The 26,872-nt window shown below is 36.3% G+C and overlaps 1 protein-coding gene across 4 annotated transcripts in view; it reads right to left on the bottom strand.

The window, feature by feature from the left end:
- The window catches only part of LOC148673211 (uncharacterized), a 123,975-nt gene that overhangs the window by 2,922 nt on the left and 94,181 nt on the right, over positions 1–26,872 (bottom strand). For 3 of the 4 annotated variants that reach the window (XM_088629568.1, XM_088629567.1, XM_088629569.1), the window contains 3 exons: positions 6,839–6,997; positions 4,013–4,160; positions 1,738–1,872 (listed from right to left, as the gene is read on the bottom strand). In XM_088629568.1, coding sequence (XP_088485694.1) covers positions 1,738–1,872; positions 4,013–4,160; positions 6,839–6,997 — 442 coding nt within the window. Of the gene's footprint in view, positions 1–895; positions 1,077–1,737; positions 1,873–4,012; positions 4,161–6,838; positions 6,998–26,872 lie in introns of all 4 variants that reach the window. The other variant, XR_015935964.1, reaches the window with a different exon arrangement.

Raw genomic sequence — 26,872 nt, 5'->3', positions numbered from 1 at the left:
AACCTACTGTTTAAATTTACCCATATCGGAATGGACTGTCACTGACAGGTTTCTTTGGATCATTACGATAAAACTAGCTGGGATAGTGAAATGAACAGAACAGCTGGTACTCACTCATGAATGCCGTCATGCACTTAAAGATGTAAAGAGAAAGTGCACAAATCATATGTTGACTTCAAACAAGTGTTTTATATATATGAAAATGTAACTAAGCTACAGAGCTTGGGAACACTGGGAATATCTAAGAAGCATCCTTGGGTGCAAAGATTCAAGAGGAACAAACAAAGGACATACAGTATACTGTACAAACATACAGTTCAATGTGAGTTATTAATATATTAAGAATTAGAAGTTCATTTTATATAAAAATGAACTGAAATTGGGAAAAAAATGAATCAACACAAGAAAATTAGACTTTATTTTCCTTTAAAAGGAAGTAATTCTAAAAATTCTGGTGTTGATACAACACAGGTGGCAAATCCAGGGTACAGCCAGCACTAGTAGATCACTTCACAGAAAAGATAATTCCATGTTTGACTTGGCATTTGGATTAAAAAAAAGAATGGCAACGAAGTGGTTGTAGAAGATGAAAACAAAGAAGCAGGAGATAATCACTGCGTCGTGTTCTGATGCCTCTGCCTAAAAGTGAAGTTTTTCACATCTATCAGACATAGAAGTGCCATTTCTAACCTTGTCTGCCAGATCTTCTGAGTATTCAATCAAACTGTCAAAAACTAGGGCTGCTTCATTATGTATCCATGGTCTTTTTATTTGACATGCATACAGTAGTTGAATGCTATTGCAGGTGGCTGGCTTGTAGTACAATTTCTTTGTCAAATTTTATTTAGAACAGGTTTGTAATCTTTTTTTAGAAACAATAAAAATTATACAATACCTCGATGGTTTAAGTCCATATGTGAACGAGAAGGTGGGATGATCAGTGAGTGCTTTGATCCCACTACCTGGCAACTCCTTCATATCCTGATCAGCAAACACTGCCCAGTTTGTGACTCTGGGAGGTCTGGGCACAGTTCCACTAGTACACAGCTGGGATCACATTAGCCCAGCTCCTTACACTGCTCAAAGTATTTATGTTTTTACAGGCCATGCAAAAAAAAATATTTTTCTTATAAATCTTAGCACAGCAATTTTTTGTTCAATATTTTTAGCAGCTTAGGGTCTGAAGTAGGATGCTATGGTTAATCAAGACCAGCAAAGTTTGTCCACATGAGTACAAAGGAAAATATTTAACTCCCTAAATATCCCCAGTTAAGATCATGGGACATACAGGTTAATACTGTACTTATACTGTAAGATAAAAATATGCAGTTTCCAAAAATAGCAACTTAAAATAAGTGTAAGAAACTTAATGAAAAAGTTAAAGAATTTGATGTCTGTATTTAACAATGTACTACATAAGCTATATTTTCTTTTCAAATATGTATTGTGTTAAATATTTAACACATGCAAATGTATGTAAATATATGGCATATAATTGTAAAATTAAGACCTTTATTAAATTAAATTCCTTAATTAGGAAGCTTAAGAAGTTTCCATAACCTTCGTTTATGTGCTTTTGTGTTCATTTTAAAGCAGCATAGAACGGTTAAGCCAGCATTATATGCAAATACTGTACAAGGAACAACTACTGGAGCATAAACTATATACCAAAGCTGCTTTACATTAACAGGGCTCAGGTGCTTGAAGGGAAAAAGACTTGTGCTTTGCTTCAATTACCTTCATTCTTTGAAGGCTTCAGTGCTTCCACTGCTTCTTGGATCTGCTCAGAGTTGGTTTTAAAGGCTGTGAGAAAGTCTCGCAGAGCTGCCTCTGAAGCGGTGCTTTTCAAAACAGTATAACACGAAAGTACATCTGTAAGGAAGGAAAGTTGCTACAGTACATATCACAGATCTGGCACTGATGAGCAATCCTATAGCTTGACAGGGACTTTCCTTTAAATGATCATAATGACGTATTTTTGAATTGGGAGATTTTGCAGTCAGGAGTCTGTAATATACCATTATTTTCATATTGATGTAGGAAAAAAAAAGGCAAAATTAAATTTTTCAGGAAGTTGTTATTTGAGAAAGAAGTTGTTAGAAGAAGTTTCTGGAAGTTGTTACAGTACTCGACCATTTTAGTCACTGGCTGAGAAATCATAAGCAATGTGACAATGGTATTTGGTATTTGATCAAGTTTTTTCAAAAAGTGTCTGCCTATGCTCACAAATGATTTCACGCTCATTCTGACCTCGAAGATCAGCTGTCTTACGAATTGTATTGTCAACAGCAGGTTCTTCCATGAAATGGCATTTAACTGACTGATGAAAAAATATACCAAACTGCATAAGGAGGTGCTGTACATATAAAAAGGTTAAATCAACTGAACAACTCTGTGATAGCACTTGTTCATACCCCTCTACCTGAGGCATGGGAAAAACATAAAAATAATCATTATATTTTTAACTATAAACTATAGAAAACAATCCAAAATTATTTTACTAGTACAAAAACATCTGTTTACAGAAAAATCCAAAGTTCTTTCCAATTTTGCGTGTAATTAGTCTGGACCTGCCACAGATATTCACCTGACTTGGCTTTTGCGGGGCCAAACTTCATAGATGTTGTGTATTAGGTACTGCTTTGATTGGTGGCTGTGCCAAGATAAAGGACAGACATCTTGAAGGGGGTTATATAGTTGGCACTCATGCTCCCAGGGTTTAAATACCGTAATCAACAAGACCGATTCACCTCATCACACTACAGTGAAATTGTCTGGCAGGCGCCGAGTAAGACTAGATGAAAATGGCTCCAGCTAAACACCAGGGCTTTTTGGCACAATAAGTGCTTTTCTTTATTGTATAATACTGGATAGGTAAAATCACAGAGAATTAACCTTCTTTCAATCTCTTGATTACACCTAGCTGCAGTGGTGAAATGATTTGTTTAATCTATTTATAACACCAACTGTATTTTTCTTGGGGTTTATGTCAATCTCAAAGATTTCTCAAAAAATTTAACTTGTACCAGCAAACCATCCTCTGCGAAGTGCTTTTAGGGAAAGTGTAATTTTATCTACTGTAGATGCATAGAAGACATGTTCTGATCCAGTTCATGTTTTAAGTTAGATTAAGTATATCTATTCTTGGAAAATGAAGAAGACTATCTGCATGGGACAGGGCATGGATGTTTCATGGGCTAACTGAAAGGACCTTCTATTACAAAACTTTGCATTTCCTAATTCTTAATAAGAGTTGAGACAGACAACTAAAATATATATAGAAGAGAGTATATTAGCTCTTCAGACAAGAACATAAATATACTGTATACAGCACTCCTGGGGAAAAAACATGGTCCTAACATCAAATATTTCCACGAAGGCAAAGGACAATTATCAATCAATTTCAGGCTAGGAGCAATTTAAACACAAGAGTACATTGGCTCTGTCTTCTACATACCACAGCGACCTTTTCTAACCTAAAATCCAACCAGGTCGCAGTGCTGGCAGACCACAATGTAAGCCTGTCACTCAATCATCACAATAGAGGTAAAATTCAGGGCTTCGTTGTCATTCTGTATGCCAATAGCAGGATAAAAAAGATACAGTATGCATTCTAAATCCATCACACTTTTTAACACCTAAGTGGATGAGCAGTGGAGGTTAAACTGCTGCAATATTATAATTTAAAAAGCTAACATTTATCAAAATTAGTAAACTACAACCAGCTGTCCATTTTCTAACTGCTTCTTCCAATTAGACTTTCAACCATTTGGTCTTCATTGCAGCATTTGTGGAGTATGAAATTGGGTTGTATTCAGTTTTAAACAGCAACAAATCTGTGATTTTTTGTGGTTACATTTGCCAGGATAAACAAAGTGTTTCAGAAAGGCATTTGCAGATTTCTCTGTGTAATTTTATAAACAATGCTCATCTTGCATTACATTTATGGCAATATGCATAAATGCTGACTCAGTCTTAGCATAAAATGAGTAAAAAGGTAAATTCACTATACCTTGCAAAGGAGCACACAAACTCTCAGCAACATTGTCCTGAAAAGCTCTGTAGGCCTGTCTAATCCCCTGGATCAAAGATTCAGTGTATCTGACTTGAAGGTTGTATAAGCTCCTATGAAACTCCAGCTCTGCCTGCAATGCGTCCACCTAATTCACAAAGGAAAACAAACTGAATATCGTGTTTGTTCAACTAACCAAACACATTTTTTGTGTGCAGTCTGTAGCTTTAATGTTACTAATTTAAGTACACATACAAATACACAACTAATGGGCATTACATTTCAGCATTTTTGAAAATATTAATACAATACTACACAAAGGGTTACAAAAACAGGCTCAATAACTAAGAAAAAGTAGAAAAAGAGTATGGCTGTTACTTCAGGGTTAAAGAACAATGGTTTGAGGGTACTGCTTGTTGTATACTTCTCATACATTAAAAAATACAAAGTAAATCCAGTACTCTTCATAATGTGATAAAAAAAATCCCTCAGCTGTAAAGCAAGAACACATACAGTAACTTTCATAAAAGGGTTAGTACAGTTTGTTTAGTTTAGATAGTATTAAGATACTTATAAGAATGCTGAAGTGAAATCACACTCTATGAAACTGATTCATACGGGATTAATCTGTTATCCTTAAAAATGCATTAATAGACCATAACTCATATTCATGAGCAGAATATGTGTGACACACCAACTGAAGTGTTATGCATTAATCAGTGCCCTTAGGTACAGAGGTCTTTGTTTATTATTAATGATTGATATTTTCCCCTTCATAGAATGCTAATGCATGGCTCTTACCTGAAATCACTCTTTTGATGACCTCTGAGAGGAGAATAATAGAAAGGCACTCAGCCCTTCGTGTCAAACAAAAATATAAAATAAATTGCCACCTTAGCTTTCAGTGTTAATAACCCCTTATTATAGTCATCTGTGAAATTTAGGTAGAGTAAGAAATGTGGAACAAATTTGATTCATTATTTTCCTAAATTGAAAGTAACAAAAAACACACATACTAGATTACAAAACGTTCTAGTTACACATAGCTTTCACAATTATTAGAATGCCTTACTTATCAACATCTACTAAAGTACTCAGCAGATTCCAGTATGTCAAAAATGTGTCATCTCACGTGTTAACTATACTGTAACTACTCAACATAAATTGTGTTATAAACAGGTCCCTGTGAAATTTAGAAGTAAACCTTAATGTTCTTCTGCTCATGTATAAAACATTTAAAGGTCTGGCTCCAGAGTATTTTAAGGGCTTATTGAGCCTCCTCATCTACAGGACCAGGTTTTAAGAACACATTGACCAATTCCATTAAACGTTCTACAACTTTGAAAGGTTAAAATATAGCTTTTATTATAAGATATAGCTTTACTCTTGATTTTACTGGATCTATTTATGATGCACTTTATTTTTCTTCTGTAATAAGCCAATATCCTGGCTTCTATTATGAAATAGCTGGAGATAACTTAGCTACTAAATGTGCTAGACTGCCTGAATGGCCGTCTCTCATTTGTAATCATTGTCATATTCTTATGACATATCATATTCTTATGACTTTGACTGTTCCATTAAATCACCTCATTAGTGATAGGGGTGAGTAGGCATAGGTAATGTGGTAATTTAACATGTTGAAAATCACTCTTGGTGATAAGAAAGAAAAACTGGGAAAAAAATAATATGCCCCAATGTATCAAGAATACAATGGCTCTGTGTCATTTGAATGTTGGAGGCTGGACTTCTGGGGTATTCACAGTCAGCAATTCCTAGTCCTGGGATGTCACTTGTTGTCCGTCATTGGGGCTCATCTTGACATCACAACATTCTAGCAGGACAAGATGTATCATATTGCAACAGCCTTCATGCAAGATTATAATGTAACCATTACTGTATGATACTGTATGGATGCCCTACTAGTCAGACTTGAGCCTCTTTGAGTGGGACAAGCTGGTACCAATGTGTGGCATCTGAGGCTCAGAGATCAGTCAACAGGCACGTGTCTCCCCAGACTCTACAAGAGGAATGGACCAGAACCCCTCAAGACAACATCTGCAACTTGGTGCAATAATGCACAGCAGATGTACAGATTGTATTGCTGCCAGTGGCGGCCACACATGCTACAGGTCTGGGACTTTACAGTATACCCCCTGTTGATCAACCCTGTTACTGACAAATGCTATTCAGCAAGATTCATTTTTGCGTGTCATGTCTGTTTTATAAAATGTCTGTGCACCTGCTGCAAAACAAATATTTTGTCTTTTTCCTAATAATAGCTTTGTTAATTTGTTGCAGTAAGAAATTATATTTCTTTTAATGCCCAATACACATAACTATTTTGACAGTTTTTTTCTAGGTTTGGGTGGTCTAGGAGTTCAAAGTGAAAATGAGAAATTTGCTCAGATTGAAGATGGAAGAAATGAAGAAATATTTAGTAGACAGATTGTTAACTTACATTTCTGGTTCCTGCAGTGGATATTAATTTTCAGAAGGAGATATTAACTGCTAATTCTTAACTGGATATGGATATTCCTAGAATGCATTACAAAGCAAATATGATCCATAGAATAAAATAAATCTGTGAAAGAATACTACTACCAAAATGACATTTTTACAGCCCTGTATGTGTAAACTAAGAGTAAAATTCAAATGTATACAGTATTTAGAAAGGTGCCTCATTTTAAAGCACTTCACTAAAGTTAAAAGAACAATGTAGGCCTACTGTAATTTAACATAAAGCCGGACACATCCTGCTGAAAATCAGGAGTACTCTATCTGCATGATTGAGAGTTCTTACCCTCCCCTACTAATTTGGCCCACCTGCTGCACAGCCATCAGTCGGGAGTAATTTGCAGCCTTCACCAGGGCCTCTGCGGCTCGACGTGCCCGCTGCTGAGGGGCTCCTTTTGGGAAGGCCGGCAGCACTGAAAGCACGTTCTCCGCAGTCAGCCCCTGGCTCACCCGCTGCTCCCTTCTCGCCTGTAAAACATCGATACAGTCACGCTGTGCACATCCTTAATTAATAGCACCCTGACATTCACTTTAAAAGCTGAAAAAACACCACGCAGGCCCTCACACAAACAGCCGCATGTGGGGAACATTTCCCAACGTGGAAAGCTGTAATGATTGAAAAAAAGATTTTATACTTCCACACTTAAAGTGGGGCACTTCGCAGCTGAGGTCATTGTTTTATTTCAGTGGGTTTGTTGCAGCGCAAAGCTATTTTTACTGCTGACATTTCACATGATGCCACTGGGCAGTTGCTACACAGGCAGTGGTCATAGAAGCTTTGTCACGTCACACATCCACACCCTTTCTTGAATCTGTCTTGGAAGGACCACCTTGTAAGAGGCTGACGTGACTCATTTTCACTGCATTTGCAAACCCTGAAGCTGCTTTCAAAGTTAAGAACAGGCCCAAAGCAAGCGTCATTGTGGTTGCTGAGGTCTACACCGGGACTATGCTTGCACTATCTGAACTGATTTTACACTGGTCCGTGAAAGAATTTGATCTATTTTTTTCATATGCAGTGTCTCACATGGAAAAAATAACTGTTTATCAACAGAAAATGCTAACAACTATAACAAAACTATAAAGATTTTCATCAGTTATATCACTTCATTGTTTTGAAGGCAACATTTATATATATCTAGTAAAATTCTGAATTGAACAGGCTTTTTATCTTTAAAGGAAAACAAGCACAATGCATACAGAAAGAAGATGAATTTGACTTCCAAGCAAGATAAGGTTAGTATAAATCATAGTTCAATGATCCTTAGTACACATCAGAGTGGCATACTGTATGTGTGGATCATGAAAAGAGACTAAAAAGTGAGTAAGTTAAAACTTAAATAATTATAAATGGGACGTTATCATGATGTAGTGTTTCATTAAAGCCAGAATATTAATAGTCAAATGGATTATAACACTTAACCAGATTGCTAATTAAACATCTTATAACCAGCGACATAACCATTCAAAGATACATCAGTCTCTGTGTGTTCTGCACTTCCATCGCTTTTAAAAAATATGCAAAAAATAGCAATTCTGTCGTACTTGTAAGAGAATTACAACAGAATTGTCCATGGCATACAACCACTCTCAAACCAGTGGGATTGTCATTAAAGAGCAGTTGTGAGTTACAGGATGATACTTAAAAATTGTCTAAAACAACTGGAATAAAGGTGTTTCAATACATATTTTCTGGTAGAGCCAGGTCACTCTAGAAAAAGCATATTCATATTCATTTTAAACAGTACAAGAAAGCAATTTTGTTTGTTTTTTCAAATTTATTTTAAGAGGTTGGTATTCAGACTTGCAGTTACACCATTGGGCTTCTGTGCCAAACTCCATGTTCTAGGACAGAAACAGTATCATTTACATGCACTCTCTATATACAGTATTTAATGTGGCATGGTTCTTCATTATAAGAAATCTAAGAAAGAAATAAAGTAACATAAATGTTCCTGCTTTAAGGAATCAGCAAGGGCCAAAGCACATAGACTTTCAATTTCAATTTAAAAAAAGTATGATGTCAGTAAAAATGCATATGCTGTACAGACAGGAATGAAAACCCCAAACATTCTAAAGGGTATTAAAAAGGCAACACAATCTATTGTTTTTAATACAATGTTGTGCTTAATCCCTATCAGTATACTGTATAATTCAAAACGTTGCTACAGAATCCAAATAACACGGAGGATGTGACAATTTAAATTCAGTAAACTAGCAGACTTTTTCCCCATAAAATTACACATTATATTAACTTCATCTTATCTTTAAAAAACATGTGTATGATATATTTGAGAAGACAAGTCAACTCTGAAATTTAAGAAAAAAATCTCTCCTTAAAGAGATTTAATTATTTATTCCTTGATAAAGACCATCACTTCTTATAGTGTTATCTAACAGGGAAAGGGTTCAGAGCTGGCAGCCTGTTCAGCCTTTACAGGTTTGGAGGAGGTAAACATTCACATGAAGCAGGCAGGGGAAGCTTAAACAGTTGAAGAAAGTGATCAGTACTTATGAAATATAAAAAGAGGGTTGAAGGTTAAAAGCTTTTACTTCATTGTTTACTATTAACAGTATATTTGCTACAAAACCTCTGATCTCTCTGGCCTATATGCATAAACACCATCTATTCTCATGACAAGATGAAATGCTGCACACATTTTTTTAGGTCCTTCAGAAAATGTAAAATTCCTTTGAAGTAGGATGTTATGTTGTGGTTTTCAACTAGCAATATAAAAAGAGGAATGAGCCAATATAATAGCCTTAGAAAGAAAAATTGACACTTCTCTAATGCCCTTTTTCTCTAGTTCTGGCCGTAGAACATTCCCTATTACGTTCTTAAAAGTGATACATACTGTAGCATTTTGGATCACAAACACAAATGTAACTTTCTGAATTAAATGACCACATGTTTTTAGGACTGAACACTTCAATGTTTTAAAATAGACTAAGTCAGTGAAGATAACCTTTGTGATTTATTCATTAGGAACTTTGTATTTATCGCCTATGAAATTACACAGTACAAAGACGGTGAAAAGCTCTCAAAATTTGCATGCCTTCAATTTATATATACTGCTGGTCACAAATTCACAAAAATAAATCTACTGGAAAAGGGGGGTGAATACAATACTATTTGTCCTTCTGTATTCTAATCCCTGATCTCTTTGCCTGAATAGATTACATTATATTCTGAAGAGAATAGACTTTGCGGTTAAGTTGTCTTAAACACGGTATAACGGCAGGCCAATGAACCTACCTTTTCGTAGAAAAATACATTTACCAGTAATCTTTAAATAAAAGCAAATTGATATTGATATTTTCTTTGACATATAATAACTTTTCTTTTTGGTGTGCTGGTAGTAAGGAAACATGTTCAATCTCAAAAACAAATATACTGTAAATCTTTTCTGAACTTTCCTTTATTTGCTGGACATTACAAACAAACATGGTTTCTGAAATTACCAGTACACTTAATTTGATTTTCTAGCACACTGGATTCCTGTCGCTGTTCAGACGGACATACAGCAGTTTTTTTTATATAAACATGGGTCTTGCAGAGATTATATTTTGAAACCACTACACCCTCATGGCTAATCAGGCCTTCAAAGTGACTCAAAGTCCTGAACATCACATTTCAGTAAATAAGTCGGATTGACTTTCAAAAGCTGGCCTGACATCAGAATAGTCAAACATGTACTTCAAAGAATCTCCTGTTGCAGCCTTTCTCTGGGCTTGATGCCTGGCCTTCCATTTTGGGGAAATAGTCTGTGCTTGCTGAGTGGTTGAGCTAGTAGAAAACAGCAAGCCCAGAGGTGGACAATTAAATTAAATTCAGTTGCATCGCAGACAGTGAACAAAACACAGAAGGTGCACTTGCACACATTTTACAGGCAAGCTGTGGTATCTAATGATTTCAGAAACATTTCATTACATTATTTGACTGTTTCAGCCAGTAACTCCTAAACATATTTGAACTATTGGCAATTACAGTACTTTCCCATTGTTCATGTGTTTATTGGATACTTTTCAAAGCACTTTGTTACATTCATTAGTTCATTTGTTATCAGAAATGTTGTGATGACCAACTATATGAATGATGCTACAAATCCCATCTGCTCTGTATGAATGGATGGTAACTGAAAAGGAAAAAAGTGCTATTAACTTACACAGCAAAACTGCTTTGACAATCAATCAGAATTGTGATAGTTTTTTTGGGATGTACTTCCATCAAGTTTTTCACATATTATACTGTTTGGGTAACTGTTATTAAATAACAGAATTAAAAAAATATTGTAGGCATACTATTAGTCATCACAAGGTGATGGCGTAAAGAAAGAGTTTTTGCTGACTAAACTGACGCATTGCTTATTTGCCTTCAAAGTAGACACTGGAAGTTAAAAAAGCCCACCCACTGATTTAACTGCCTGAGTGCTTTCTAGAGACTCACAGAAGAAACACTGGTTAGCTGTTGTCGGAGACAATTCAGTCTCTATACAGGTTTCTGCCTGTCAATGAAGCTGGTTAGTGAAACATGTCAAAAAGGTTATCCCCTTATACAAGATCACAGCATAACGCAAGATAACTTGGGAACTTCCAACTTTGGAAACTGATGAGAATTTTCATTTAAGCTCAGAAAACAATGTTAACAGAATGACCTAGAATGGGGCATGCCATATAATTATCACTTCCAACGATGGCAGATAAAACTGGAAAACAACGTGAATTTCAATAAAATTTGTTTTACCATACACTATTTTAATGTTCTCTTAGTTCTGTGACATTATGCCACAGAATATCTCACGTAATGTGACATAATGTTCTGTTCTCCAGCATAATGTGTATTTCTGTATGGTTTTGTAACTAAAAATTATAAAAGGCCTGATTTCGCATTTTGCCTATAATGCGTTATAAATCTATTTAATATGTATTTTATAGAGAGCTAGATTTTCTATAGCATTTTACACTTCTTATGAAGAAGGAACACTGTCAGGGGCTGCCGTACATGAATCTTACACAACATCCACACATCCAGTGAATCCAAAACTAAGTCTAGTTAAAAATCTGTCTAGTAGCGATCCACTGGTAATAGCTAATTGCATACAAAGTAGGTTGCCCTCTAACACTCTTAAACAGGCATCTTTTAAGCTACCAGGTATGTCTTTCCTACAGCTTTTGTGCAAAAAAACATCCTGTACTGCTATAATAATTTAGGAAATAACTTTTTTTTATCACATCCCATAAAATACTTCTGATGATGACATCTTTTAAGAGTATGCAAAATAATTAGTAAGCCAGTGGTATATGAGTGTGGGAAATTGTTTACTGCTTATAAACTATTATTCCATTTGAACAGATACACGTAAAATCATTTTAACATCTTAAACAAGATGTAATGATTCTATGGCATCTGTTTTGCCCTTTTGCAACTTACGCAATCCCACTTCTCTCTTGGGATGACTTTACTGCCACATGGATTTTGTCTTTGCCTGTTTACACATGCTCATTGAATCTATTTAGCAGCGTGCCAATTAGGAACAAATTAATTGGTGGCAGCTCATACTGAGGTATTCCAGTTCCCCTCTCCAGCAGGACTTTGATCCTTTCTGACAGATAAGGTGGCTATGTTGTGTCTAAACCTCTGCTTGGAGCATATCCAGTTAATTAAAAGGGCTTTTTGCAAAACTAAGCTCAGATGTATTTATTGTAAATAAGTTAGGCTGGAGCTTTAACACATTCTTTTAACATAAATTCTGTGAATCACAATTTCTGAGAAGGGAAAGAACAAAAATATATATTTTTTTGCTCTCCCAACAAAAAAGACTTATATATAATATGCACTAATACTTTTTTAAGTGTTCGGAATGGCATGGCACTCTATGAATGAAAAATGACTTTAATCTGTAACCTATACAAAATACAGCAAAATTACATTGGTTGGACCACACTTAAGACTCATTCTACTATTAACAGTTATATCATTTTTCATAGTGTTACATGTCTATTGTTTTAAAGTTACTGAACATCTAGAAGAATCAAAGCAGAGTGACTTCAACCATTTTAACATTCAATAAATTGCTATAAAGTGCAGTAAAGCTATTAAAATGCAAAATTCTGACCACATTTGACAAAACACTGTCTACAATTAACCTTATTTTTAATTTCATCAGGACAGTCTTCAGCAGAGTAAAACGCTTGGGTACTAAAGCCAGTTTGAAAGGAAGGGTGTGATGGAACATTTTCTGCACAAATCTTAAGACAACAAAGGAGAACACCTTGTGGATTAGGAAATTTAAGAAGATTAAAAAAACTAAAAGACCATCTAGAGGTGTTCTACTGTCAGTAAGTTACAATTAAATTTAAAACAAATTATCTTCAAGCCATCTTCAACAGTATATACAGTAGCATATACTACAGTATATAATCAATAAATTGTAACCATGTTCCTTTATGTCACAGCCATACTGTTTTGACAACACACTGCAAATGTTTTTTTTTAATGATGTATCCCTTTTTATCAAATCTATCTCTTCTAGTACTTTTAGTACAAGGTTTTGTCATGTTGTTGATTGAACCCCCTTACGCTGGTCACATTTTGTTCAGTAAAAAATGCTAGTCTCAGTTTTTTTTATCATCCAATGTATTACAAATCTTTAATTAAAAATAAAAGGGCACTTTATTAGGCTGGGCAAACGATTTCTAAATTTTAAAAAAAATAAATAAATAATGAGATATAATGATGTGTTCCTGCTTAACTTAGACATTGCACGACTTTAAAACATATAAAAACAGGTTTCGAGAGTTAAAAACCACTTTTTATGCGCGAAAAATGGGTGATTTTTCTTCCTCGTGATCAGCTCAGAATCTTTGTGTACGCTGTAAGGTTTTTACTTCTTAATTAAACGTTTAAAATACACGAATTTCATAAAGACAACACACGTTTCGAAGAGAAAAAATCCCATTCTTTTCTCTTCCTGGTGTGTGAAACTGATCAGCAGGTCTTTTTTTCCCAATCAGAGGCTCTGAAAATAGCGTACCGCCCACTGCGCTCCGTCAGAGAGGGGCGCGGCACCGAGAGAGGGAGGAGGCGCGGAGCTCAGCAGTACAGAACGAACGTTCTACTGCCTGGAGCGCTTATGGCAGCGATCGCGTCTCATTTATAACTTAGTTTTTAAAATTAATCAAGCAATATGAACCATCTCTTTTTACTTTTAAGTCACTTAATTATCATTAAGCACAGCTTTCTCACCACCTAGACTTCTTTTTGATACCATCCTTAGACAAAGCAGAAACGTCTTGTTCTGTCTAATGACATTACAAGTGGAAAGATTACAGATTTTAATCGTCTTTAATTTTGTTACGTTATACATCCATACAAACACCACAAAACTATTCTCGATTGTATTTCTGAATGGTATGTTACACTTAGTTCACTGTTTTAAATACATCTAATTAAGAAAGTTAGGTGTTAGCATAAACTATTAGCAATCAATATTAAATTTAGCACTGTAATAATTTGTTGCACTTTCCCCCGCATCTTGTAAAAATATATTTTCATTGTTCAAATATACATTAAATCTGACTATCATATAATAAGTTAAGTTACAAACTAAAGAAAAAATAGGGTTAAATATAATTCAAAATATTTTGCTAACAATGTTAACTGTTTATAAATAATAAATTGTATTAACTAAAGAGTAGGATGGCACAGTTGTTAGTATGCTTTTTGTTTTGTTTCTTTTTCATAAATACAACAGTAGTACCTGATGTCTCAGTGGCTTTCAAAATTAAATTTTGCATGCAAACCTGTGAACTAGAAAGATAACTAAGATATCCATCCATTTATAATGGTGGCAAAGTGGTTAGCATTGCTATCTTGGAGCACTGGGGTCCCAGGTCCCATCCTGTGTGTGTGGGGTTTGCATGTTCTCTCTGGGTTACATGGTTTTTCTCCATATGTGTGATATGACTCCCTCTCGCACTCCAAAACATACTGGTAAGTTAATTGGTTTATGGGAAAACTGGCCCTGGTGTGTGTGTGTTTGTGTCTGTCTGTCCTGTGATGGACTGGCGCTATGTTCAGGGTGTATTCTGCCTTGTGTCCGTTGCTTACTGGGATAGGCTCCAAATCCTCTGTACTGGATAAAGAGATTAGAAATGGATGGAAGTAAAGGCACTGTGTGGATTGAACTATACACAGTGTTAGAAACCCACTATGAAATGGCAGCATCTCACTGAGAATAAAATATTTTATAGTGCTGGCTTAAGTAAACAGCCTTTCCACCTCTCTTGCACATCAGTATCCATACCTAGTTATTTAAACAAATTGCCTCTAATTATAAACATCTTAATATGCTGGCTCTGTGGATCCGCATCAGCGATGTTTGGCCATTCCTTCAATTCATGTGCATCCAACACACAGTTCAATGCTAGCAACTACACAAAATCTAAAATACAATCCTCATTTCAGTATCTATGTAAACATACAGTCTGTTAACTTCATCATCTTCATCAAAAGTATGCCTAACCCCATTAGGAAGTGTTCTTGTTATCAGTGTATTCCTCAGCTATCCCAAAATTATCTTCTTACCAACATCTCTAGTTTTTTATCCTGCAATAACTCAGCCAACACTTAAATCTCGAAAAGCTGCTTGTGTTCATTTCTTTAAATCACAAATATCATGTGTAAATACTGTCCATATAATACTCTGCATTGTGGAATAATAGTTTATTTTAAAGGGAACTAGAGAAACTAAGAACTAGAGAAATCAAGAAAGGCTTTTTTTTTCTAGAATTAATAAATGCACATCCTGTTCACTGGGGAAATTAAATCCACACTGAGCAATCTTCAATATGTTCAGAATATGACAGCGAGAATCCTATCAGGGATGCATTACACCTGTTTTCAAGTCCTTGCATTGGTTACCTATCAGGTTTCGAGTCAACTTCAAAATCCTCATCCTCATTCAGTACCTACAGTATATGGCTTATTATCTGTCTACTCCCCACCTTTGTCCATCTGACTCTGGTCTTCTAGCTGTCCTCAAGAACATCTACATTCTGTGGGTTACAGGGTCTTCTCTAGCTGCACCCCAGAGCTCTCAATTTGTATTCCCAGTGATATCAGTCATGTACCCTGAGTGCATTTAAATCTAACCTCAGAACCTTTCTTTTCAGAAGACTTAGTGTCTGTATCTGCTTCATTTTCTAATTTTGGTAGCACCTCTAACTGCTTGTCTTTCTTATATGTATTTACTTTGTAATCTGTGGTCCTTTTATCTGTTTTTATATCTACTGTATTGCTTTGAGATGCCACTTTTAAAGGTGATATATAAAATAAAGTTTTTTAGTATTGTTATAGAGAAACATGATCAGTTTTCCCTGGTCCAGATAAAAAGATCTAAAGCATACTAGTTTGTCACTCTTCTCATTCCCTTTGCTAAATAACTTTTCATACTAATCTGATCAATCTAACTGCCTGTTTTCTGTGCTTTCTCTATCCTGCTAGATTTGCAATTATTCTGAACATTTTCTTCTTGAAATAACTCATTTCTAAATACCTTTTTTCACTGTTAACATCTTGCAGCAAAGCTGCGACAAAATATACACTTAGCACAGTTCATCCTGCTACCAACATTGAATAACAAAATCTTAAGATTTCTATATTTATGTCTTTATTTGGTGGTTTCATTAGTGACAAAGGCTAAACTTTCTTGGAAAAATGTATTTTATGTGTTGCAGAAAAAACTGACTTGCTTTAACAAAGTATGTTTACAAATCCTTTCACCTGGCAATCTACCTGAATGCCCAACTATCTGAGAAGCCCTCCATGAAACCATGGTTGCTATTAATTCATTTAGGGCTTATGGACAGAATTGCTGTTTTTTATGCATGCTAATTTTCTGATTCCTCACTCTGTTTCATGTTTATAGATAAGACTTTATTGATCGTGAAGGGAAATTGATGTACATGATGAACATGTTTGCATGTTCTTTTGTAACATACACCTTTTTGTGATTTTTTTTGTATATCTAAGCAAGTGTTCCTGCATACCTCTTCTGCACTTTAGTCATGGCTTTTTTTCTGTTTGCTTATTTCAAAGCAACACCTGCTCCATTTCTAAAACTTTTTACTCATGTGCATTTTTGTATTTTTTACACCTCTAGCACTTTAACATCCTGAATTTTCATTTGCCTTAATTTGTAGAATGAACTTGAGTTTTAGCCTAAAGAAGTTTTCATTATCTTTTGTTTCTTTTCCTACAACTGTTATTATTGATCACCGAATTATTGTTCTTGACATGACTTCATTCAGCCTTTCCTGAACGTCTATGACAGGCAGAGAGAGTGCTGTTTCTGGTGTGATCTTTTGCAGCTGACATTTCACTGTTTTAAACGAACAAGAAATTAGATTGCTCATAGATCACTTATCCTATATAAACACAGCGTAATTGCCCTCCGAAAATCCTCTTTTTCTTGTTCGTTTTAGAGACCTTGATCGAAACTGATTTTAGATGTCAGAAAGGATTTCTTTTCTCTGTATTTCCTACATTGCTTTGTCGATATTTTAACTTTATATCTAACCTTATATCTAGGCTCAGATTTCAACTATAAATCGTACAGTAATTAATAGCAGTAAATACTGATGTTTTGCGCCCTCTTACCACAAAAATATATATGTTTTGTAGCTGGGATGAACTTTATTTCGTACGCGTAGCTACTGCGATTCGGACACGGACGGTTAAACATGGCGGCAAATCAGACACCCAGAGAGGGGGGGGTGGGGGGGGGCGTCTTCTCGCCTCCATAACTAAAATGCCAAATAGGAGTGGCTTAAGTGACATACACAGTCGTGTAACTGACAGTTTGAGGTAGCCTATCGTGTAAATTTCGCTTTGTTGCTGATAGGTTAAGCTTTCGAAACTCTGCCCCAAAGTCATGTGACTGATTTTTCGCCCTGTTTCGTTGGTTAAACGCAATGATCACAAGCACCACCATGGTAACTGGGATGTGTAGTTTTTAATTCCGTTTGAATTATAACTGTACGTACTGTCTTCGTATTTGGCCAGGGCTTTAAAGAGAGGGCGCGCCAAAAATTTTCGGTGCCGTCGTCTCCGCTTTAAAGGTACCCCCGTCGCGGAAGAATTCGATCTCGGGACGTTTGCCCAGCGTAACTTTATGACCCCTTCATTACCCATCTGAAAACATTACTCTGTGTACATGTGGTAATGGGGTGGTAGGAGGACACAAGATGATGGATTTTGTCTCTACTACACCCCCTAAAAATATTTTTGGGACAAACATTTGGTCTGCTTCACCTGACCAGTCAATATAGGTTAGATAATGTTATGAAACCAAGAAGCTGTGTGTCTATTTTGAAACTGGTAAGCAACTTGGCTTACCTGCTGAGGTAGCTAAGGAACTGAAGGAGTTCATTTTAGATAGAAGTTAAGTGTAAGGTGGACATTTGTTTTCATGTTTTGCATTTATTTCCTCTACACTGTAAATAAAGTTCAGATTTCCAAAGTCTGTTTGTTTTCCTACATAAAAGATCTCTGAGGTACGATACCCTACATAAAGTCACATGAGGTAAAGAAAGCAGCAGTAGGCTGTGTGGTCTTGGGAATGGCGTGTTGCCATGGCAAACATGGACAGTGGACTGGATGAGGGACTACAAAACCCCAGTGTAGCTGGAAGCAGAAGACAGGAAGTATCTTTTTTTGAGCTATGGCAAAGCGTTATGGAATTTGATATGGGAGGATGAGGACTTCTAGCAGGAGGGCATTCGAAGCAACATAATGACCTCATGAAGGCTTGACAAGCCATTTCCTAGGAGGTCTGCAAAGGCAGACTTGGAGAACCTGGAGGGGGGTGAAGCCTGAAGTTCTGGAAGTTTCCCAGGAGTGGCAATAAGCTCCGTTGTCTAGCTCACAGGCAAGTTGGAATGTGTACATACCCTCTAACATTGTGCATGAGAGAGGAACTGAATTTGTTCTGCTAGACAGGAAGAAGGTACTTTTCTCTGAGTTTGCACCTAGGGAAGAGCTGCCATGCCCACAGTCCTTGGACAGAAGGGAAAATGAGTAGTTACCACCATGGCCTGAACAAGGGGTAATGACCTCAATCCATGGGCAAAGATGCTAGAAGAGTAAGTGTCCTCTGAGCAGCACTGCAGAGGCAGTGCCATTATCTGTTTTCCTGAGGTCAGCCTATCTGAAAGATCCTTGACACCATACTACCTCATGTGGTGTTACAGCAGATACTGAACCATATTTTTATATGCCCTGACTATCTAAAAGCTGTATGGAGTATTACAATACCAATGATCACACTAATCTCTCCATCTGTGTTCTTTAAGATGGTTTTCCTAACTCCCACATCAGAAAGACTAGAGAAACTAAAATTATCCTGCAGCTACTATAGGATCACACCTTTCTCCTTCTCTCAACAACAGACTTATTTTCTTCGAATTTCTCTCTATTCATTATAGGTTTCATTTCACACCTCAGTTCAGCTAAACTTTGCTTACTGTCCTGTCTTTCTCACACCTGAAGAAGGCTCCACGGCCGAAACATTGTGTTTTCTTTAATCTCTTTTCAGCATGGAATAAACCTATTACTTGTTCCTTTGCAGCCTACGCATGCTGATGCAGCTACCCACTTGAACTACTTAAAATACCACTGACCATTAACACGAAGTGTTTTATTACCATTACTAAAAGGTATGATATTGATTGCACATTAAACAGATTATCTGGAAAAAGAAAATCACGGTTAGATGGGACTTTCAGAAAGTGTCAGGCCTTTTTTGTCAAGTTAACTTGGCCAATGCATGTTGACCATGACACGCAAGTGTTGTATATAATGTTTCGTGTACATGTCTTCTACATCAGTTTTCAAAGCCCAAGTGTGAAATACTGTAAGTGGTCCATGCTAAGTAAAATGATGTTGACATGATGATTACTTCTTACGGTGATTGTGAGGTCTGTAAGCCTGTTGAAAATGTAATCATACAGCAAATAATCTGATATTAACAAAATTCACTTTGGTCTAGGCAGAAGTAGAGGTGCAGAGGCACTTGCCCTAACAACTACAGAACTAGTTTAAAAGAAGAAAAATACACATATATATAAAACAGAATTTGACAGAGTGGAAGAATCTGAGTGGTACTGATGCTGATACTGGAGAAAGCCTTTTCAGTTTTTGATAGTTGGTATTTTTTCTTTGAATTAGAAGCCACGGCGGACAAAGTAAGATAAGGTATTTTTTTAAGAAAATGAGACTTTACTGAGAGACTTCACGATGTACAGTAGGAAATAATTTGCCAGAAATAAATCCTTTTATAATCTTGTGTATTACAGCAAATGACCTGATGTTTTGAATGAGCAATATTACTAGCTATATACACAGGCATAGCTTTTTTTGTTATTCTTGTCATTTTTAAAGTATTTAAATTGCTACTTTTCTTGCTGTGTTAAAATCTTTTTTCTATTCTTAATGACATTCCAAAGAAACTTGTAAAACAACCTAAACTGGGGAGAATATTTTTTTTATGAATCCTGTTTTAAAATTAAAATTAGAATAAAAGAAAAAAAAAGAAGCTTTCAAAACACTTCTAAATCTTTAAATCCCATCTTGTCCTGACAGAATTTAGAGTACCTCTTTTGCCCCCAACAGGAGGTTTTTCTATACCTTTTCAAGACACCAATATTCAGCCCATTATCAACCACAATGTCTCCTGGGGAGATGAGAGCTTTCTCCTTCGCGTAATCATTTCTATTCTGTATTCACCAAGCCCTCTCGCCTTCAGCTCTTAAACAGCACGAATATGTGCTTTAAAACAGACTGAAAGCGGGCCCCCTGGCAGGTTCCCCTGCACTGCTTGGGGGGGTACTGTCTTTCATAGAAGACATAATCTCCCACCTGTGTGCTGAGAAATTGTTGGAATAAAATTACCAAGATCTGAATGTCTGAAATCATAGTAATTAGTTCTCTGTTCACATTATGGTGATATTTCACTATGTCTGATACAAGTTCCCGGTTTTCAACAAAATGGATAGAAACTTTTCTAGGCTTTCAGATCCACAGTGACTTAATAGAGTCACACAGTGGCTCACTGCTTGCCTGCCCCTCACATAATGTACACCGACTGATTATCGTCCTTAATCAGGAAAAGAATGAATCACAAATTAAAGAGTTCGTGCATAATTTAAAAAAAAATGAGGGCAGCACAGAAAACCTTTTAACAAGAAAAAAATGAAAGACTTTTTTTGCTTCAGTATACAGTATGAATGAAGATATTGTGTAGTTAATATCAACACTTCAATTAACTACTTTCAGTTTTAGTGCTTTGCTTACCAGTATATGGGCATTATTGTTTTCTACTCTCCACCTATTCTGTCTTGAATGTAAAGTACAATTACTTAACAGTGCTTAAGTGAGGTGAGGCTTGAGTCAAAAATCTGTCCAAAGATTAGCAAAGAAAGAAGCTGCTGATAACACCTTTGTTCTTAAACAAAGGACCTGAGAGAAAAATGTGGCTCAGTGAAAAGATCTGTTAGACTTATAGTGTTAACATCTCTGGGTTCCATCACTTGATAACAGCACTTACATCTGTTTTTTTTTTGTTACACATAATAAGGAAGTGTAACAGTCCAACTGTTTCTCTGAGCCATCTGTAGTGGTGAGCACTGTGGTTGAACCAGTCTAATCCGCTAGTTGGGTTTAGAGTACTTTTATGGTTTCATTTAGAAGAGGGAAAAGGTTAAAATTTCCCATGGGGTTGCAGGGAGAAGGGGGTAAGCCCTACTGTAGATTAAAAAGGAAAAGCAGGATTGCTTTCCCATACAGGTTAAGTTAAAATGACAAAGCACAGTGTAGTATTACTGCCATTTAAAGTCGGGTTTACACGGGAGCCTGGTGAAGCAAAGCAGGTTACAGACCAAGTCAGAGTGGGAAGGGTTGATCTGACCTCAGTACCGGTTTTCATAATTCTCCAGACTCATTATTAATACCAAATAATGTGCAGGTACCATATAACACAGGGTTTTTGTGCATAGGTCCTCCAATGTCAGGTTAGGGGGATCAGCTGTAGGAAAATAATTTTAACTCAAACCATGCTCTTTTTTCCTTATCTGGAATATCGTAACTGTACCAGACACTACATGTGGATTGGTGGTGAATATTTCTAAGGCAAATCTTCATGAAAACCTTTACTATCACCTTAATTAGAATCCAAAGATAAATATCACAGAGGTACTGTGGATGGAATTGCAAGTGCTTTATTTCTCAGTAATTTATTAAGTGTAATGGCTGTTTTTCACTTAGCAATTCTGATCGTGTCAACCACAACCCCACCCCGACACACACACACTGAACATTTGAAAAGTAACTTTTTAATAATTTGCCTTTCTTGTAACTTTCTTACATGTTGGACAATTGCTTTGGACAGAGCCTGATGGAAATATTACTCTTATGATCCAGAAGTACTGTATGTCCAACATTTGTACATGAATAAGAAAATAAATAAAAAAAGGTTTTTCTTACATGAAGAACTCAGACCAGTTCTTGACCTCTAAAATATAAAGCATAAAGAAAATATTGGAATTACGATGACCAGGTTTTCATTAGTAAAGAAAACCCTTGAGGAATGAAACATATTTAAAATAATATCACTAAAACAGACAAGCACAATACCTAAATGTTACTAAAAAGGCACATAAGGTGATATAAAATGTGCCAGTGCTGAGCAAAACTTCCTGTAAATTGGTAGCTAGGAATCATTTTATTGTAAGATCTTTCTCACACAGAGCTTCCTTTTCAACATTCAAGCTCTTTTTCTGCAGGCTTATTGTACTGTACATAATGCAGACAGAAATACCACAGTTAAAATCCACTTTGGAGTTGATCATTGTAACTTCATAAAAAATAACTTGATCTGCTCATTCTGAGTTTCAAGATTCTTTAGAGATGTAACTGCATAATGGTTTTATTACTGCGTAAGAAGAGTCTTAATATTTTAGTAGGACTATAAAAATCATAGATGAAAAAATGCACGAAGAACATAAATAATAAATGTAAGGACTATTTCATGGCATTTTTAACTGTATTTAAAATCAGACAAAATGCCTTAATATTAATTGATTTTGAAGAAATGGCAAAAGATGAAATGGTGGTAATTGGAGGATACTTCAATGCACATTTAGGAGAGAAATGCCCAGATTATCCAGATGAACATGGTCAGAGAGGGCTAGGAGAGAGAAATGAAGAAGGAGGAAGGCTACTAGAAACACTCCAAGCTCTTGAATTGTTTGCAGTGAACAGAATTATGAGCAAAAGGTGACATACATGAGTGGAGGCCATGATACCCAAATAGATTACATATTAGTGATAAGAATTGATAGAGTGAAAGTCCAAGATGCTAAAGTCCTGCCCTATGAGGCTGTTACCAGACAACACAGGCTACTGGTGATGGACATCACAATATTGAAGGAGCGAAGAATAAGGCAGAGGAAACACCCAGCACGAACAAAAGTGTGGAAACTGAGAGAAAACAAAGTAGATTTCAACAGGCTGGTGAGAGAAATGAAAAACAACACAGAGGAAACAGAGGAGCCTTCAGCTGAAGAAGAGTGGACTGAGATGAGCCACATCCTTGAAGACGCTGCTACCAGGGTTTGTGGAAAGACAAGAGGAGGCAGACCGAGGGAAAATGAAGAGTGGTGGTGGGATATGGAAGTTCAGAAAACACTGAAGGAAAAGAAAAAAGCATACAAGGCACTGAAAGATGGCACTGGAGAATTACAAGAATATAAGAGCCTAAAGAAGGTAGCAAAAAGAAGTGTAGCAAGAGCAAAGGAAAGAGCCTGGAAAGAATGGTATGAGAAACTTGAAACAAAGGAAGGAGAGGACCAAATCTACAAGATTGCTAAACATAGAGCGAGACAGAAAAAAGATATTATCCGGGTGGCAGTACTCAAGGATGGAGAAGGCAGAGTCTTGATTAAAGAAGAACAGATCAAGCAAAGATGGCTGGAGTACTTCAAAAATCTGTTAAATGTAGAAAATGAGAGGGAGAACCTAGTGGAGGCAGACGTAGTGTGTGGACCAATCCAAGAAATTTCAGTAAAGGAAGTGACAGAAGCTATCAAAGAGATGAAAGTGGGCAAAGCAACTGGACCATCAGGAATAGCAGCAGAACACTTTAAGAACCTCGATGAAGAGGGGATTCAGTGGCTGACGAGATTGCTAAACAATATTGCAAAGGAAGAGAGAATTCCAGAAGAATGGACAAAAAGCAGTATGGTTACCATCTACAAGGAGAAAGGAGACCCAATGGAGTGTAAAAACTATAGAGGAATACAACTTCTGGAACATGGATTGAAAATCCTGGAAAAAATTCTGGACAAGAGACTCAGGAAGATAGTCAGGACCCACAACTCACAATTTGGATTCTCAGCGGGGAAAAGCACAACAGATGCCATTTTTGTGATGAGACAGCTACAGGAGAAGACACTAGAGAAAGGGAAAAAGCTGTATGTGGCCTTTCTGGACTTGGAGAAGGCATACTGTATGACCGTGTGTCCAGAGAGGTGGTGTATTGGTGCTTGAGGAAGAAAGGAGTACCAGAAAGCATGGTGAAGTTAGTTCAAGCAACCTATAGAGATGCAACTACGAAGATGATAACACAACGGGGAGAGACAAAAGAGTTTGAAATCACAGTTGGAGTACACCAAGGATCAGCACTAAGTCCTTTCCTTTTCATAAACATTATTGACACACTGACAGAGGAGGTAAGAACAGAAGTGCCTTGGGAACTCATCTTTGCTGATGATGTAACACTGATGAACACATGGATGTTGACAGAGCTTATTTTAATATTTTTAAAATCTTTTAATATTTAAATTAAAATAATTTTAGACATACATTGCTGAGATTACAGATTTATACTTAAAAATGTCATAGGTTATTTTATACCATGTTTCCTTTAATCATCCAAATATGCACTGCAGATTGCAAAATTGCACTGCAATTTCCCTCACTGGATCAATAAATGAATTTAGATAGATAAATCTGATTCTTGCAGTTCTGCAGTTCTGCATTTTGCCTGATCTTAACAACAATATCTAAATGGTTACTTACTTTATTAGCAAAAGTTGCCATCTGTCAAAGGAACATCAGCAAACATCAGTTCAAAGAGATCTCTAACGCCTTCAAACCTGGTTAAGCTATTATATTTCAGGTTTCTGTGGTAATATCAGTCTATAGAACTATTTATTTAGTCTAAACAGTTTAGAGTAATACAAAGAGTATAAAACGTTTTCATATGAAAAATTGGGTGAAGAGCCATTTGGGATTTGAATTAATTTCGGTATAAGATTCAAACCCAGTATAAAGAGAAACTAGAGATGTGCAGCAAAGTTTGATTTTACAGAAATACCATAAAATTAATACTAAAGAAAAGATAGAGAAGTAAGATTTTATCATATCTATCCAAGTGCTTGCATGCTCTCCTTGTGTTTGCATGGGTTTTTGCTGGGGCTCCAGTTTCCTCCCACTTGCCAAAGGCATGTTGGCTGGTGTCTCTAAATTGCCCCTGTGCGCACTGAGATGGACTGGATTCCAATTCAAACGAGTGCCCAGTACTTTTCCAAAAATAAGCAGCTTTTTGTTAATGGATGGATCCAGAATTTCTGGATGTTTTCAAATATCACAGAATCACAGAATCTCGTTTGATATATCTGAAAATATATAGATGGATAATCTCCTGTATTTAAAGAAAGCCTCATTTGTAACGCACTGCTAAAACTGATCCACTCTGAACACTAAAGAATATTTGTTATAATTTCAATCATCATTTTTTTTCCACATTATGAGCCATTGAAGAAAGAATCTAGAAGCCATCAACATACTTTTATAAATGAATATGGTATTTACGTTGCACGTGTGGAAGACGCATGACATTCAATTGTGGCTCACAGGGTTAGGGGGGCATAAGGAAATGCTTTCACCTTTAAGGAGCCGATATAATTAGCACACATATAATGACAATTTTAATAACGTCAACAGCAAGTCAAAATAGAAACCTGTTGGTAAAACAGTATATCTAACATTCAAACCAGTAAATAATTACTAAATTCATTTATTTGCTTTTTTCCCTTTTCTGTCCTATTCAATCATGTACAGTATGTGATGTAAGCTACCTAGCTTTTATAATGCCAGTGCATTATACAACTCGTATTTGATTTTCTGTAATTAACAAGTGTAGTGGTAGTTTACAATGCAGTTTTTCATAAAACAGAAACTGTTTTCACAGAAGAAAATTTTTGTTTTTCAGATGGTTCATGTTCATCTTTTACAGATGCACTACAGAAAGCACACTGACAGGCTGCATCACAGTGTGGTATGGCAACTGCAGTGCTGCTGACCGCAAAGCCCTACAGCGGGTGGTGAAAACTGCCCAGTCCATCACTGGGGTTACCCTCCCATCTATCCAGGACATTTATGACAGACGGTGCTTGAGGAAAGCTCTAAGCATAATCAAAGACCCCACACACCCCAGCTACAGACTTTATGATCTACTGTACTACCATCTGGAAAACGGTACCGGAGCATTCGGACCCGGACTACCAGACTCAGAGACAGTTTTTACCCCCACACTATCAAACTGTTAAATTCCCAGCCTCTCTCGCTCTCACTCTCACCTCACCTCTCACCTATGATCTGAACCTCACAGTGCCTTCTTCCTTTCTTTCTTTCTTACCAAAAACCAAAACACACATTGAAAATCTACCTCTACCATACATGTCAAAAGCTCACTCCCCATAATTTCTATCCCTTTATTTTATTCTGTTGATGCATATTTTTGCACATAACCTGTTCCCTTTTTGTTGTTTTGCACATTGCCTGTTGTTGTTTTTTGCACATTGCCTGTTGTTGTTTTTTTGCACATCGTCTGTTGTTGTTTTTTGCACATTGCCTGTTGTCTCTGTCTTTCTTTTGCTACACAATTGTATTGTTGTTGGTTGTTGTTATTCTTTTCTCTTTGTACTACTTATGTCCGAGAGCTAGCTAAATAGCATTTCGTTATACCATATACAGTACCATGTATATGAGTGTAATGACAATAAACTTGAACTTGATCTTGAACTTCATGTCTGAATTTGACAGAATTCTAAATCATTTCTCAAGCAATAATTCCATGACCAAACCAGCAAAAAGCATCACATCAGAAAGTGGAGAGCTATACATCCTAAAAAATATTTTGCAATGTATATTTTAAAACTGATAAATTATCAGACAAATAACTGCTCAATATAGTGAACAGCGCAATACTGAAGTCAATATCC

Source organism: Lepisosteus platostomus, chromosome 4 (assembly GCF_059453375.1).
Source record: "Lepisosteus platostomus isolate fLepPlt1 chromosome 4, fLepPlt1.hap1, whole genome shotgun sequence".
Taxonomy (NCBI): Eukaryota; Metazoa; Chordata; class Actinopteri; order Semionotiformes; family Lepisosteidae; genus Lepisosteus; species Lepisosteus platostomus.
The sequence above is the reverse complement of the archived record's forward strand: the minus strand, read 5'-3'. Positions and strand labels throughout refer to the sequence as shown.